This window comes from Seriola dumerili, unplaced genomic scaffold (genome assembly GCF_002260705.1).
Source record: "Seriola dumerili isolate Sdu_G_001 unplaced genomic scaffold, Sdu_1.0 BDQW01000056.1, whole genome shotgun sequence".
Lineage (NCBI taxonomy): Eukaryota > Metazoa > Chordata > Actinopteri > Carangiformes > Carangidae > Seriola > Seriola dumerili.
This window is the reverse complement of record NW_019174311.1, coordinates 1897854-1912337: the sequence shown is the minus strand read 5'-3', so window position 1 is coordinate 1912337 and position 14484 is coordinate 1897854. Positions and strand designations below refer to the sequence as shown.

At 41.5% G+C, this 14484-nt stretch overlaps 1 protein-coding gene across 1 annotated transcript; it reads right to left on the bottom strand.

The window, feature by feature from the left end:
• Nucleotides 1-2667: 2667 nt before the first annotated feature.
• Nucleotides 2668-14250, bottom strand: LOC111219037 (EF-hand domain-containing protein D2-like). Its single transcript, XM_022741603.1, has 4 exons — nucleotides 13699-14250; nucleotides 7648-7795; nucleotides 7427-7561; nucleotides 2668-6440 (listed from the first exon to the last, which is right to left on the bottom strand). Exons 1-4 carry the CDS (start codon nucleotides 13983-13985, stop codon nucleotides 6309-6311), a joined length of 702 nt encoding a protein of 233 aa, XP_022597324.1. The 5' UTR covers nucleotides 13986-14250; the 3' UTR covers nucleotides 2668-6308.
• Nucleotides 14251-14484: the final 234 nt, after the last annotated feature.

Genomic DNA, 14484 nt, shown 5'->3' with positions numbered 1-14484 from the left:
GTAGGTTTGCAAATAGACAATAGGGACATGTCCCTACCAATATTTAAATGAACTCGTTCATACCACATTTGGTGTGGTCTCTGTCTCTCTCTCTCTCTCTCTCTCTTCTCAGCCTTACAGCAGATCTCACACATGATGGATCAGTGTAATTCCCTCATTAACTTGTTACAGCTGCCTCTTAACGCTTAAAGCACAAGTTTAGTTTCCACACACATCTGCACATGCATTTAGGGTAAACTGGGGTAAGATGCCACCTTCTATTTTCTTTTGAAATATATATATTTTGAATAGAAATATAATATGTACACAAGAAGTTAAGTTAACACATTTAAAGGAAAATTAGATTATAACAGGCTACAACTTTTTGATTGATGTTTCGTGGCCTTTGTTCTTTCCATGCATCCTGACCCTATGCCCATGATGATCGTTCACTTTGCATTCTGAACCTCCTACCTAACATCATAAATGATCTCAGAATGGCTCCAGCCTTTGTCAACGGGACACGGTCACACCAACAAAAATGACAACAATGGTACAACGGCTGGCAGTCAGCTTTCAGAGACAATACCCTGATGCCACCACAAGAGGGCAGTACATTACACGCTGAATCAAACAGGCATCAGGTCCTTTATGGGACAGAAGCTGTTCTGAGATCAGATGTCAGGAGAGATATCACTTCCACTTCAGTATCATTGGTGGGATTGCTGCAAAAGCAATACACATACACATGCACAGATACAAAGAGATACACAAAGACACACAAAGACACACTCTCACACAAACGTACAAGCAACCTGGTAGCAGCATCAGAGCACCAGTCATCCTTTCATCATTGTAGTTTGGCTCCAGCTGTTCCTGAAACTATGTAGTTTAGTGACTGTGAGAGAAACTTTTACACCCAGTGTCATTTAGTCTCTTTCTACACATTTTTACTTTCCCTTAAATACGTCAAACTTTAAACAGGTCGTAAATGAAAGAATTCTTACACATTAATTCAGCTTTTCACAACCTTCATATTTATAGGTTTCATGCAAATTTCAAGCCATTCATAATCAGTGCAATTTGGCTTAGGGTGTGTATGAAGCAATGCAGCTCAGTCTCTGTGTACTTCAACTCACTTACACAACATGACACACCTTTACACTTCTTCACTGCTTACACAACAGTTCGCTTTCTTCATCCCTTTTCCTTTTTTATGCCTCCACGCCTATGGAGTCTACATCCAACCAACTAAATGCTGTTTAACACGGAAGCATTATTATGATAAACAACAATAATAACAATAACAGTTATTATTATTGTCATTATTAGACAACATTTAACCCTGAAGGCAGCAGAGACACAGGGCTCATTGAAGTGCCATGGTGATGAGTGTGAAGTGAAAGCAGCAGCTCCACCTAGTGGAGAACTCACGCCACTGTTCAAGTGAGTGGACTTCATCTTTGAATCTGGTATCTACTGTATGTCCCATATCAGACTGAATGGCCAATTGGCCATTCAGTGACTGAACTGTGACGTGCAGCTGATGGATGAGTGTCAGGCGGAGGAGGAGGCTCTGTTCAGGACACATTGTTTTTTTATATCCCCGTTTTATACCTGAAGGTGAATAATACAAAGAGCAGACAAGGCTGCAGTGAGTGGAGGCACACTGATACTGCGAACTACATGTAAGTAAACTAGTAGTTTAACTACATTTTGCAGTAGCTTGCTGGTAGTTCAACTACATTCACATCTGCATAGTATGAAGGACTATTGGGGCCATGGATGAGGAAAAAATTTTCTCTATCATAATGATTCAAGTAGTTAAATAACTTTTTTTTCCCATTTTTATGTGGTTAACTGTTGAAACTATAAATTATGGGCCATAAAAGAAAAATAATGTTTGCTTGTTTGTTTTACCATTACTTCTCTACTGTAATTGAACCCCCTTTGACCAGCCCATGTAGCTCAGTGCTCACACAGCAGGGACATCATCGTAGATAAACCCCCTGAATCAGCATGAGGAAGAATCACCATGGTCATACCAAAGCTGACGTTCCAGCACTTTCCCTTGAATATTGGGGCATTTTATTTTGTTGGTTGATGTTATAATCTGTGAACAAGTTGGCACTTTTTGCAATAAACTCAACTGAGTGGCATGTTTTGCCAGCATGGGAATCTTTTGTATTATAGTTTGTTAAAATTTTGTATCACATGTACATTGTCAATTTCATCACTGTCTTACAAAGTAGTTTAAATTACTTTTTCTAAGTAGCTTCACTTAACTAGATTTTCCCTACAGTAGCTCTGCTGTAGTTCAACTTCTCCCAGTGTAAAGTAATTGGTATCTTGCAAAACTGCTTTCAAAGTAGCTTCCAACACTGTTGTTACCAATGAGAAACAAATGCTGCTGCTGCTGTTAGCCTGTTAGCTTCCTCCCTGTCTTTGATAAAATTCTAATTTTGAAAATTAAACAGAGTTTTGGAATTTTTCCTACTAAGAAGTTTTTTGAATGAAGTTACTAGGTTGAGCTGACGTGAAGCCTACAAACCTGACCAATTATGATTCAATTATAGTGTGTACATTTAGGATTTGACCATAAGTGGTCCAGACATGTACTAGGTTTAGACCTGGTCTTGTTTCTTCTTGACATTGTGAACAATTAGACAGTGACAACACACTACAATCTACTGCGACAAAAGGATGTTTTATTGAAAATCAAAATGAAGATGTATTAGAGAGTCTCCTCATTTGTTATCAGCATACAAGACAATACAACTGCCAATACTAACAAAAATAGAAAATGAAGTGAAAACATAGAAGGAAAACATGTTAGTTAAACCCTCCTTGATCATGTCGTACAGAGCAGAGACCACACACTCCCTCCAGGCTCACAGTGAAGTTTTCACATTCAACACAGTTCACAGTTGAGTTTCTGAACATCAGCAGTGAGCGAGGAGGGCACAGCAACAACAAGAGGAAATGTGTCTGTCAGAGGCAAAGTTAGATCCATGACAACAACACCAACAACAACACTGACATCAGCCAACAGCTCTCTGAATAACTGTATCTCATCATCAATATCATCTCCATTCACATTTGTGTTGCTGTGGAGTGAACAGCTCCACTGAACTGGACATAATGACAGTAGTCGAAACATTTGGCACTTTAACAATAAGGACATGAAGAGAATTCAGTAGAAGGACACATGGACTCCACTGTGTGTGCACTGAAGTCACTGTTCTCCATCAATGAGGTTTAATGGGATGATGTCTAAAATAAATAATACTTTAGTTTCCTGTTACACCTCCAGTATAACACAGTGCTGGTATAAGTTTGCTGGAGAACCACAGAGGAGGCATGATGATGAAGGGTTTGCTCATCAAGAACTAAAGAACAGTAACTGTGTTTCTCTTGAATACTGGCACTGAAAATCTGCACCAACAAACCAACATAATGATCCAAATGTGACAGCTGACAGTGTTGAGTTACAACAGGAAATGACTGGGACAGGCCTCTGTTGAACTATGAGCCTTACTGTATAAATGATACATAACAGGAAAAACAGGATGATCTGACAAAATCATCCTCCACTTTACACAACAAAGCAACAAGCTAAGACCCTGAAACCCCCGAAACGTCCTCCCAGCTCACTGATGAAGCTGCAGAAACCAGAGTGTTGAGTCATCAACAATGAGCTGGGAGGAAGCTTCAGAGACAGTGTTTCATACTGTGATGAAATATTTGTTCGGTTCCTCATGAAGAACGTTTCAGTCACGGTGCGGTGAGTCCTGGCATCAACAGACAGTGCTGTGTCAGTAACTACACTGAGGGAGCTTGCATATTATTTTATACAGTATCCAAAAGTTCCTCCCTCACACATTTACAAAGTGGCTCAACAGCAAAGTGTTAAAATAGAAAAATCTTCTATAAAATAATTGATATTGTTCTGTGCCACAATACAAAAACTAAAGTCCCCAGATTTAGATTTAATAGACTGAGTGAGAATCCTGAAGATCGAATCTAATCTTTGTCTCTCTGAAGAAACACCTGTCAACACACAGTACATCTGTTCTATGAATCATTTCAAACAAATGCAGGGTCAGGTCATGTGGCTGTATGACAGTGTTTCATTACAACACATTAGCACACAGAATAATACAATACAACAATACTCAGTCGTATTTAGTTATCAGTCCCACACATACAGTTTATACAGGTCTGTGTATTTGTATTGGCCCATTACTCCATTACATAACTACACTCACAGAGCAGCCTTCATTCAAATTATCACTCTGATCTACTGCAGGACATGACGCCATTTGTTCTTCTCTTTTCTTAACATGGAGGAAACCAGTAAGCCACACTGAGAGTAAACCAGAAGTGAAGAAAAATGTGACTTGGCACCAGAGAGTGTGCGACTGCAGAGAGAGGTGAGGTTATTAACACAAAGTCTTCCTCACTCAGTGAGGGATTCATGGAGCCATCACAGTGAATGAACAAGCTGTGGGTTACCTCACAGTCGGTTCAAACAAATGATGTGGTTGTTCTTCATTTGTTTGAACTGATTTTTAACAGACACACCAACAGATGACCAAGAGGTTAAAGGTCCCACATGTTAGTGAAAGATGAGTTCATGTTACAAACATCATGTGCTGATTATCTTTCAAATCAATGATGTTTCATTATCTGTCTAATCTCTGGTGTAACAGTAATTGTGCTACTGTCGATTTAACAATCTTCAGGATTAACACCTAGTCTCAAAGACAATGTTGAATTAAATTTAACAATGCCAAAGTTTAATCTACTATCTACTGATCAACACACTTACATCAAATGACCAAGTAAGTGCAAAATGTGCAAATCTCTTGGCTAAAAAGATTTACCTGATTACAGAAAATACACAGATCCCACCAGCTGATCTCACAACTGGTGAGGGCCACAGGAAACGAGTGGATTAGCATTCAAGGCTGGTTTCAATTCAGGAAGAAGGATTTCACATTAGTCACAACTTGACAGTGAGAGAACAGTGGGAAACATAAAGCAGTGGAAGCTGTGAAGCTGTGAGTGGCACTGGTCTAACTGCTGGAATGGCACAGGTGATGTTCTGAACCTCCAGGTTCATCATCAGGTGACAAAACGAGAACATGATCTGCACAGTTTGGCTGTCGTTTCCATCAGGCACAGAAGCATGTTACTCACGGACCAAACCGCTGATCAGAAAATGAAAACTAAAGTGAATCCAGATGAAGCAGGAAGTAGCTCATGGACCACGGAGACACTTCACTTTCAACTGATTGTGAAAGTTTCAAAGTGTGTGGTGGTTCCTGTGGTTGGAGAACAGTCGCTACATCCACACATTTCAGCAGTGAGGTTGGCGAATAAGATGATGCATGATGGGAATAATGACCAGAACTAGACAAGACAGACCCATTTTCCTAAAAGAACCTTATTCTAAAGCTGTCTGTTTATCAAAGGTCCCACAAACCACCACCAACTACCACCCCCAACCACAACCACCACAATCTACACCCACAAAAATACAGAGCAGAGAGTGACACTGTGGAGCTCAGCTCTTTGTTCAACATGCAACACTATAGATAGATGAATCGAATGACTGCAAAGTCTTACTGTGGATTTAATATGAGTTCTGGAATGAATGAAGTCAATCAAATATAGGTCAACACTGTAGCCAGGACAGTGCAATAAGTGCATTCATCACCTGTACGTAAATACTGGGAACTGGACTCCAGACACAGCAGGTAGTCAACAGCTGGCTGTGTCGGTGTGTGTGTGTGTGTGTGTGTGGTTTTAGGTACAGGTAAGATAATCAAATACTAATCATGAAGGCTGAATGTGCAGCTGTTTATGATCCCATGAGGCCATAATGATAAAATGATGAATTTTATCAGCGCCCCGCTGTGCCAGCACAGGGGCCAAAGAGTTTATATCTGGGTAAAAATGGTTCTTTGCTGTTGCAGACACAGTGACTAATGTCAGACTGTAAGAGTCTTCGGTTCATTTAGCTCAGTACAGACTGTCGTTACACTAAACCTTTATTTCACTTGTATTTTGATGTTTGAGGGTGTTACTGAGCTAAATGTACAGATGATCTTTGATTCCTAATCGATTATCTGCATAAGCATGGACAGTGATGATTTTTCAGTGTGTATCTAGTCCACTGTATCAAAGACTAGTGATCAGCATGTGTGGGACTTCTGGCCGGTGGCTGACTCAGGTTTACCACTGTCATACACGGAGCATTAACAAAATAACAGCATTAGTACAGCACAGAGAGTGAAAGGTCCTGAGGTGAGGAGGGGGGGGGGTCACTTGAAGGCCGACTGCAGTTCTTTGAAAGCAGCTCGTCTCTGTTTCTGCTCCTCGGCCTGCTTCTTCTTGGCCTCCTGCTCCTGGCGGATCTCTGCCTCAAACCGACTGGACTCGCTGATGGCCTGGACCTGTCCACAGGAAGCACACAGTGGTCAGCTGACAGAGAATCACAACTGTTGCCTGTAAAGGCAAATCACTTGGGTTTGGGAGGAACCTGTATCTTGTGATTAGCAACAACATTGTGTGTTGCACTGAATATCAAAGACTACAAGTCGGCCAACAATGCAACAGTCATATCCGAATTTAAATCAACGTCAGAAGATGACGCTGCAGTTACTGCAGATGAAATGTGGAGCTTGAAAACAAGTGTGAAAAGTGCATGGATTTAAAAGAACCTTTGAAGGGACAACATCTGAGAGGTGAGTGGATATGAGCTGTAACTGACAGTGGGGGGCACAGAGTGCGTCACTAACACCCACAGGACAATGAGCTGGCATGACACTTGACCGTGAGGATTCACTGCTACCATGTATTTGAAAAAATGAGACAGAAAGCGATAACTAAGTGATGATCTCAGTGACTTTGACTGCGACATGACTGTTGGTCTGACTGTTTCTCAAACTGCTGGACTTTTTATAAACAAAAAACATCGGAAAAGACAATTCTCACTTTCTACAACATGGGAGCTTGAAAGAAGAAAATATTTTGTTTTGTTTTGTTTCATGTCAGTGACTCTGGTCAGATCACCAGGAGGCAACATACATACTGTGCTATGCTTTGAAAGCTAGATGTAATTAGCTTTAAATTAGCTTTTAATTAAGTATTAAATTACAGTGGGACAGTCACATCACTGGTCACTTTACTGAATCACAAGTTTTGTTCTGTCACTTTGACTTTTTCACTTCATCTTCACCACACAACCTGTTGTATCAAATGTACCTGCAGTTGTAGCTACAAATCTCTAATCAAACATATACCAGAGACACTAAATGTTGTGCAGATGATCTGAGTAACCTGATGAAGCTCGTGTTTGATGAGGTGGTTCCTGGACCACCAGGTCTGACTCACTGATGACACATTGTCTGTTTGTTTTAGAAGTTGAGAGTAAACCTACTTTGGCTTCAAAGAAGGTCTTGGCTCCTTTGACCCCCTCTGTGGAGACGTCGATTTCAGAGAGGCGAGCGAGGACACTGAGACCGCTGTCCTCCGCCAGCTCTCCTGCTGCTGCCTTCCTGAAGATCAGCAGGAACTGAAGAGGACAGGGGGAACACTGAGACATGATGTAGATAGAAGGAGCATCACATCACTGATTCTGATCTGGCTCTCTCCTCTCACCTCTCTGAAGCTGAGTTTGTTGTCAAGGTCCTCGTCGACCTCCTTGATCATGTTCTTCAGGCCGAGGTGTGTCTGTGGAGCACCAAGCTTCTCCATCATCAGCTTCAGCTCCATAAGGTCGATGTAGTTGTCTTTCCCAGCATCATACCTGAACATTATGGAGAAAGGGAGAAAACTGCTTTGTTACAGAGCTGAAAGACCAGGTGTAGCTATGCAGGTAGTGGGTTTTACTTATCCAGGTTTAGAGGTTGAAGGGTAGCAGACAATATAATGACAGTGAATGGCATTTAGTTTGTGATACTCATAGCTCTGAAAAAATACTTAAAGATTCAAATACAACATCTCTTAGTAACAGTTTTCTGCTACTCTGGAAGTGTTTATACTGAATAAAAACAGTTCACTCCACTGCAGGAACTTAAACAACCCAAGATGCATCTGTTCTCTGGTTCTGCTGCTCACTGTGGGACAACTCCCTGGACCTAAATCAGGGCTCTACTCAGGAGGTGACACTGAATGCAGGCTCCAGGTGCACTCAGGTCTGGACTGAGATGGATCGAGTCACATCACATCCACAAGGATTTGTGGAAAGGAGGCCAGCTGGAGCCAGACGTTAGACAACAATAAGAAATAACCAGTGCAGGAAAAAAATAAAAAGATGGAACAAGATCAGAGAAAAATCAAGAAACCACAACAAACAATAGAGTGAGCCAAAAAAAAACATGATGTGATGAGCTGAAAAAAGGTTGAGATACGGCTGAACGATTAATCGCATTTGCGATAATATGATAAAACGTGATTTTCTAACCACAAAGGCTGTAATTACACTCCGTTCACGTAACATGCAAGCGAGGGTAGAGCAGTTGGCTAAAAAGGGAGCAACAGCTTGGCGCGCTACACTTTGACCTGTTGTATAATGGCCTATGGCTCGACAGAACCTGGCACTGAGGAAACTTTAGTGTCTAAGAGGAGCAGTACATCGGCTGTGTGGAAGTGTTTTGGCTTTAACAAAGGAAGATGCTGCACAGCGTCAGGTATTGTGCAGAACCTGCCTTGCTAATGTTGCTACGTCACAAGGCAACACTACTAACCTCTATCAGCACAAAGCCATGTATCATAGTTGCACGGCTACAATGCTGACCACCAGTGTGTCCGGTAAGCCAAATACCACCCGACAAGGATCACTGACCGAAGTGTTTGAAAGCATAACTCCATATGAACGTAATTCAAAATGGCACGGGGAAATTACTCAGGGAATAACAGTTCATAGAGAAAGATACGATGCCTCTCAGCACGGTGACCAAGCCTGGGTTTACGGCTTTGTATGAGCAGGTACAGCAGGGACCTGGGTTCTCCATCAGCAGATGTTACCTCATGCTCAAGTGAATGTGAGAGAATATCGAACAGTGTCAGCACCACTGTTGCCACTGTCTGTTGTGATGCTATCAACAGCTGAAATCTTCTTGTGTCATATATAAACCCAACTTTAAATGTCAAACAGTGCTAATAGATTCTGTGAGAAAAATGAAAGTGTGTTCTGTGGATGATCCTGTTGCTGATGAATAATATTATTATAGAATTTGAATTTTTCACAAACTAAATGATCTTATAGCTGGAGGGAACTGAGAGGAAGGTTGTATATTTAAAGTAGAAAATCATACAAAACCCAGAATGCACTGCACACAAAGGCTCCCAGGCCCCTCCCTTCATGGGTACTTTCCAAAGGTCTCTGCTGGGGTGGTGTGTTTACGGAGGACAGGCCTGGAGTTTGTTTCTCAGGCTGTGACCATTTTAGCTGAGCAGTATCTGATCTCTCTGCCAAAGCTTTCATTCATTTGAAACAAATGTTTTCTCTCCAGCAGCATCGTATCAGTGTGTAAGGATCACAGTGATCAAAGGTGACCTAACAAGAACTGCATTGCCACTGCTACAAACCAGAACACTGTGAGAGCACCTCTGAGACCATGTCCTGCTTGGTTTGGGAAACAACGTAGAGCACTGCTGTGACGCGGGATGTTACAGAGACATGATAAATGCAAATGCAATCTGCTCTGACTGCATAAAGAAGTTCACTCTTGCTTACAATATGGGAACACATCACAAAATACTGAATTATGTATTAGATGCTTGCCGATACACAGCCCTAGCAGCTACAGGCTGTAATTTGCAATCTGTAAAGTCTGGATCTGTGGCTGCAGACCACCACCACCCCATGATCCCACCCCACCAACTGCTGCTACACTTATAATTATCATTAAACAATTATGTTATTATTAGTCCTATTAGTTGTCATATTATTGTCTTTTGTTATTAATATTGGGATATTACTACACCACCACCCCATGGAACCATCCACCATGAGTCTGGTTCTGTTTGAGGTTCTATAATATAAAGAGACGCTCTGGACTCGCTGTGTATGAAAGGGCTTGTAAATATCTCTTTCCTCAACAGAGGGATCAACAGACGGACAGGTGCTGCACAGCGCAGGGCTAACAGCTGTAGTCAGTTCTACGCTCAGCTACAGGAAGTGTGTGCTCATCAGGGTGCATTTCCTCTCTGGCAGGCAGACAAGTTAATTACTTCCTGTATACTCACTCCATAGTCAATAGTGGGACTTTATTTACATAGTCTGTTATCTGACCTGCTCCCACAGACCAGATACATGCGAGCATGAGTTCTTCAATTGTTGACCTTCTCCGGTGTCCGAGTTGAGGAACTTTTAAATCTAAGTTTTCTAACTTGGTCTCACTGGTTGGCACAGTTCCAAGTCTATTTTAAGATGTTCATTTTCCAAAGAGACTTCTGAGAAAAATAAAGAGGGCTTTATTTCACATGAAGGAGGATGTTCAGTGTTCTCCTTCACATTTTTTATCAGCCAAACCCAAGCATCACCCAATTTTTGTGCCAACCCAAATCCATCAGTACGACAATTACTACCACTGTGTGTGCTGATTGGTCCGGTGCATAAAGATGATTATTTTAATTTAATCTGAGACTATAATTTACCTACACACTAGATTATTTACATTATGTCTAGGTGCCCTTGCTGGGTCAGCTGCCAATCAAATATATAGAGTATATAAATCAGAGTGCCACAGGAACTGATTTCTTGAAGCTTTTACGTCCCGGTTGCTAACAAGTGTCTAAATGACACTACAGAGGTTGTCGGGGACGTTAAACATCGGCACATTGAACATGAAAACTGATCTACTCACCAGTCCACCTTTACAGCCTCATTGTGTTTCTACAAACTGTCACTAACTCTGTCAGAAGAAAGGCTTTTGTAGAAGAGGTCAGAGCTAAATCAAACTACAAGCTGAAGTGTAGCGCTGGTGACGTTGAAGTCATGTGACCGTGGTGTAGTTGGTTTATAGCCTAGCATTAGTTTTTTACTTCTGCTGATTGTATTTAGGCTTCAAACATCATAAAGTGGTGTTCAATGGTGAAGATGATCCTGCTGGACTAAACCTATCAGGATCATAAACTATTGTTTGTCACAGAGTTTTTGTTCATTCAAAAACCAGTGTAACAATCCTATTGGCATTTTGCTGAAGGAACCAGAGTGATGCTAACATCATCCCTACAGCACTCTATTGGCTGCAATTATACTGTAGTTTTGTGACTGGGCAGGATTAATAGGGTATTACACTCTAACACAGGCGGTCTAATTATCTATCCATTTATTGATTAGTTTGATTGGGGACACACTTCCTCTCCATCACACTAAAAAGAAAAATGTGAATTGTAATGAGTGTAAGTGACGAGATAAATGCTGAAATCATACAGGTCTGATTGGGTCTGAATCCTTTGAAGATGGCTGTACAGAAAGTATGTGTAGAAAGTAGTGCAGTTAAAATACCTGGACAGGCCTGGACATGATAGGAAGCTGAAGAATCTGGGCAGAGCATCACACAAAAACACCCTAAATTTATGGTCATGCAAAAACAAAACCTCAGAGTCAACCTGACTGAAAACTGGAGCTCTTCAACTAGAAAGACATGTCTCAACAGAAGACTCTTTGTTAGACCAAGATGTATTACTAGATGTGCAGTAGTTGCTAGTAACAATAACTGCCACTGTCTGTGCTTTTCAGGATTTCACAGGTTCAGACTAAATTCCCTGCACAAGTCAGAGAACAGTAGAAGTAAGAGGAAGTGGTCATTTCACCACACCTACCACCCACACCGCCTGCTGCTGCTACCAGGCATCATGTTCAATGCTGGCTGACCCTGAATTCCTGCCATTCAGCTCCAACTCAGCTGCTGAATGTGACTCACTGTGCAGTCAAGCAGCCTCAACAACACTCATTTCCGATTAGACCAAGAGATATGTATAACCAGTGATGCCTTCAACAGTTACCACAGAGCTGAATTAATGCAGTTAAGTTCACTATTATCAGTGTACAAGTGTGAGTGAAACACTGTCATGTAACTTGTTGCTAACGATATTTTGTATGTTGTCCTACCCCACTGCAGGTTCACTTCAGAGGACCCAAATGAAACCTTCCAACAGCCTGACTACTGACCAATCAGATCGCTGGAAACATGGAGCCATCATTCCTACAGCATCCCGACAGGGACAAGAGTGTTTATAGCACTAAATAACAACATAATAACTATTATAGCTCTATTTTAAGTATACAAAGTTTCTTTAATATACTGTGTTGATGTTTTTACTCTCTTCGTCATCACTGCAGCTCAGAATAACATGAGGAGACTCTGTTATGACAATTGGAAATAAAAACTAAACCTCTTATGACTTTGATGAGCAAAATAAGCCTGATGCATTAAATGTTTCCTATAATTATAAATGCCAGTGAGATGGACCTCATCGTTAACTACTCCTCTCCTCTCCTCTCCTCTCCTCTCCTCTCCTCTATGCACTGGCAACAGAAACAGTCTGTTGTTACTTTCAGCTGGAACACATATTCATTAAGTTTGTTCATCATCAGAGAAAAATACTTTGAACTAAAAACGTGCAACAATTGTGTATTATAATACAGATAATAATAATAACAATAATAGTAATACAGATTTTTTTCTAGTTTCCACACTGAATATCAATTGTTGAGCTGTTGCTATAAATTAATTTTCGCACAGGTATCACTGTTTCATATTCACCGTCTTATTCAATAAGTCATTCATGGTTCTGATGATGTTGGTTGTTATTAACCACTTCATCTCTTTCTCATGAACATGCTGGTAGTGGACAGGTAAACCCAGAGTAAACCAGGATGGCCAATGTTAGGCTCAGTGAAACCAGATAACCAGAGAGCCAGACTAAGTTGAACTTTAACAGAGTTTCGCGATTCCTGATTTCTGAATGTTCAATCTTTCATTGTGTCTGATCTTGTGAAGACAAAACTATCCTCAGTGTTGGACTAATGTGCATAATTACATTTAAAATTAATTATTCATTCTCAGTCAAAATGAATAATTCATTCACTGAATCTGTAACAAACTGAAGAGGTCAGTTCACCACAATAGTTGATCTATTAACCACACATCAGGTCCTGAACTGAGAACAATTTACACACACAGAAAGGCTTATCTCATTTCCTTGTAACCTACTTGCGTCCCCACCCTGCAATCACTCCAGCTACAGAAATCAGTGAGTACATTAGGCTTAACATATAGTAAAGCTGCAAACATTATTTTCTTTATAATTAGTGTTTTTTCTTATTAACTGTTCATCTCATAATGTACAACAACTATCACATCAACAGTTCCTGAGCTCTGCGTGCTGTTGTAAAGCTTGTATTATGTAACAATATTTCCTCCTTCCTTAAATTAATATTCAGATTGTGTTATTTTGTGGTTCTTTGTTGCTATCTGGTATTACACAAATGATATGAGATTATAATTTCTGTTTTGTGAAGTTGTGACTACATGAGCAACATGCCAGCTCAACTTCCTTATATGAACAAACTTCCCTGACAAAAGCAACTGACTCATGTCAGATTAAAATGGGGAACCACTGGCCTGGAGGCAGGTCTAAGATGTGGCCTCCAAGCTGCCAGGAGCCACCAAGACAAACCTAGACTGTCACACTCACATTTTGAACATCTTCTCCATGTCTTTGATCTGCTTTCTGGAGAACTCTTTGAACTCGGTGTAGGGGTTGAAGACCTTCATGCTGGGCTGGGAGGGCTCACCCTGCCCCTCGTTCAGCTCTCCTCGTCGCATAAGCTTGGCACCCAGCTCCGAGTCTGCGTTGGCCGTACTGGGTTTCTCCTCCGACCCGTTCTGGTCTTCGGGTGCGTCCACGGCAACTGGGTCCTCGGCTCCTTCTTCGATCTGCAGCCGACGGCTGAGCTTGGACGAGAGCTCATCTGTGGCCATTTTAAACAGGAGACGTTATCTAGCTAACTAACTGTCAGAATGGAGAAGGCTAACAGCGTCCGCCCGGCTGTTTCCCCGCTAAGTAGAAGCTGTGCTCGGGTATTAGTGGTGAATTAATCACAGATACAGCCTACGCGCTTCTCTGACGTTCAGTTTTGATTTCCAGACTCAGACTCCTGGCTCTGATAAATGCCTCCACTCCAGGAAGTTGTGTATTGGCTCATTAGCTACGTAGCATTATGTGGCCGTGTCACGCACTCACCCCACCTTTTAAAGACGCAGACCGGCTAGTGCGGTCGTTGTCGTGGTTACGGGCGGCAGTGTTCAGCCCCGCCCATGTGTAGTACGTCAACCGTGCCTCTTTCAGGACAGGCGGGGATTTTGGATGCTGGCCAGTTTATTTCGCCCCACTGTGCTTTTCCTGTCCATATTGTCTGCACTAACAGAATCAGATGGAACCCGAACTAAACGCAAGCTCTTTTCATCTTCTACAGACTGA

Bases quoted from the DNA above. Each gene is read 5' to 3' on its own strand.
- LOC111219037 (XM_022741603.1), bottom strand. From the start codon at position 13,985: ATGGCCACAGATGAGCTCTCGTCCAAGCTCAGCCGTCGGCTGCAGATC. The intron at 7,796-13,698 runs GTGAGTGTGACA...CATAATGTTCAG, and splicing joins ATGGAGAAGATGTTCAAAAT to GTATGATGCTGGGAAAGACA. The intron at 6,441-7,426 runs GTAGGTTTACTC...TCCTGTGGACAG, and splicing joins AGACCTTCTTTGAAGCCAAA to GTCCAGGCCATCAGCGAGTC.